General features: G+C 46.8%; 1 protein-coding gene across 1 annotated transcript in view; it reads right to left on the bottom strand.

The window, feature by feature from the left end:
* Positions 1 to 1,833: 1,833 nt before the first annotated feature.
* LOC140995088 (forkhead box protein B1-like) overlaps positions 1,834 to 2,707 on the bottom strand; it is a 948-nt gene continuing 74 nt past the window's right edge. The window contains exon 1 of the mRNA XM_073465008.1: positions 1,834 to 2,707. This exon is cut by the window's right edge and continues 74 nt beyond it. Within this exon, the coding sequence (XP_073321109.1) occupies positions 1,834 to 2,707 (874 nt within the window).

The raw sequence follows: 2,707 nt of genomic DNA, 5'->3' as shown, positions 1-2,707 counted from the left end.
TCCGACTGTCATAATGAAATGAGTTATAAGTTATTTAATAAACAAAGGGAACATTAATAAACAACAGTTGCAAATTTACAATAAACATGTTTAATAAATGTTTTATAAAACATTTGAAAGTCAAACAACGATAAACTAAATTTAATTAACTATAAATTTAACATTTATTAATGATGTCATCATGAAGCGTTAAAATCTCACTGCAAAACACAGAAATACAGAATTCATATTTAAATTGTTTGTATGTTGATGTTTGTTCAGATATTAAGTTTCTTTATGTTAAATGTTTCTGCTGTAACAGATTAAAACACGTTCACATGATTTACAAACTTACTGATTATTTAATGTCAAATATTTTACTGTCACTGAAAATCTGCTCAGTTTTTGGGGATTTTCCAGCTGCAGGATTTAGATTCATAACTTGTTTCTGCATGTTGAGAAAATCCTCCAACAGCTGGAAGATAAATTAATTTAAACATCATCGTCACAGAGTCGCCTGAGCGACGCCTGACGGGATGAAAAGAGTGAAAATGATTCATGAATACACGTTTAAAAAAATTAAATCTGTTGTTTAAATCAACGTTTCCTCATTTCTCTCCACATCTGATCAATATTTCATCACACGTTTGATTTTCTCTCCACATTTTAAAAAACTCTGAATAATTTCTGAAAATTGTTTTTTAAGCAGAAACTGAAAACTGGAAATTCAAGAGATTTTAACAGACTGACCTCAAAATACATGTGAGTGTGTGTGTGTGTGTGTGTGTGTGTGTGAGAGTGTGTGTGTGTGTGTGTGTGTGTGAGTGTGTGTGTGTGTGTGTGTGTGTGCAGGTGAATAACAGGCCTCTTTTTGTGTATTTTTCCCAGGAAGGTTTTTAATGGATGTGGATGAGCAGACAGAGCGCGGGGAGTAAAAACCCGCTGGTCATGTTCATGCTTGATGCTTCAGCCTTTTTCTTTTTGTCTTTTTTACAAACACTGAGTTCTTGTGGTTTTCAGACGGAGGAGCATGCAGCAGGACAAACACACACAGCAGGTCATCGCACAGCTTTTTTTTCTTTAAAGGAAAAAGACTTTAAATGAAACCAGCAGGCTTCAGAATAAAAAACATCTAGAGTTCATATTTAAAAAGTGCGTCAGAGACAGCAGATCGTTTCATTCATGGTCCAATATCTCCTCTGACATAAATATAAGATTTAAGTTCCTCTCATCTCATCTGTGCAGCTATTATAAAAAAAACAGTGTAAACGGGACAAAACGGATTATTTGGTTGTTTATGAACATTTTCCTCTTCACGTTTATTAATGAACTTCCTTTTTTGGGGTTTTAACTTTTGTTTCGGGAGCAGAAAAGAAAAACCAGCAGAGGTTCCGAAGTGAAGCGAGAGAAATCTTAAAGTCATTAATCTGCAGAAGAAAAGGCTCCGAACACAAAGACCCGGATCATCTGTCACCACACAGCTGACCCGGAACCAAGAGTCAGTGTGAAGGAATGTGGAGGACAAAATAAACCCGGAATAAAAAATGATTTTAGTTTCGTTCAGATGAAGATGTGTGTGTGTGTGTGTGTGATGTGTGTTGTGTGTGTGTGTGATGTGTGTGTGTGTGATGTGTGTGTGACGGGTGCAGGTGTGAGCGGAGGTCAGAGGTCAACCTGCTGATTCTTTACATGATGATGAAACATTATTTTTCTTTTCAGCACAAAAAAACAACACAAATCCGAATAATTCACGCGCATCCTCACGTGCGCGCGCTCTGCGTCCTGGAGACGAGCCGCCGCTTTGGAGTCAAAGTTTTTCTTTTTGAAGAGTTTTTAGAAAAAGAGTCGGGTCCGTCAGTGCACCGCCACCGCGGACTGCAGCGCCGCGGAGGCCGCGGAGGACAGCGCCTCTCCGGGCGCGGCCGGGCTGCTCTGCCCGGTGGCGGTCTGCGGGGACGTGGGGCTCAGAGACTGCGGAGAGTTCGCGAGGAAGGCCGGGATGTGCGTGGGCAGCCCCGGCAGGCCCGCCATGGAGGTGGGCGTGGGTTTGATGGGCACCGGGATGGCGGGCAGCGTCTGTCCGCCGTGGCAGAGCGACTTGAGCGGCATCCCGTAGGCCGAGTAGTCGCTGGTGGCCATGGAGATGGGAGCCGCCGTGTCCATCATCCCGGAGCCGTACATGTGCGGCCAGGCCGGGGTCAGCTGGTTGTGCAGCGGGTACCCGGAGGTGGAGAAGGCCGCCAGCCCGCCCGGCATCTTGTACTCTCTGGCGATGATGTTCTCGATGGCGAACGGGTGTTTGAAGCTGGACGGCTGCGACACCGGGCTCAGGTTGTATCCGGCCGGCATCTGCGGGAGGTGCGCGGCGGCGTGCAGCGCGCTGAGCCGCAGCTTGGCCTGCTGCTGCAGGTAGTGCGCGGCGTCGTGCGGTTTGCTGGGCGCCAGCGGGTCCGTGGCCTGCATGCCGCCCACCTTAAAGCGCTTCCTGCGCCGCAGAAAACTCCCGTTCTCGAACATGTCGCCGCAGCTCGGGTGCAGCGCCCAGAAGCTGCCCTTCCCGGGCTGGTCGGGTCTGCGGGGGATCTTGATGAAGCAGTCGTTGAAGGACAGGTTGTGGCGCAGGGAGTTCTGCCACCGCTGCGTGTTCTCCCGGTAGTAGGGGAACCGGTCCATGATGAACTTGTAAATCTCACTGAGGGGCAGCATCTTCTCCGGGCAGCTCTGGATG

Source organism: Pagrus major, chromosome 4, assembly GCF_040436345.1.
Source record: "Pagrus major chromosome 4, Pma_NU_1.0".
Taxonomy (NCBI): domain Eukaryota; kingdom Metazoa; phylum Chordata; class Actinopteri; order Spariformes; family Sparidae; genus Pagrus; species Pagrus major.
The sequence above is the reverse complement of the archived record's forward strand: the minus strand, read 5'-3'. Positions and strand labels throughout refer to the sequence as shown.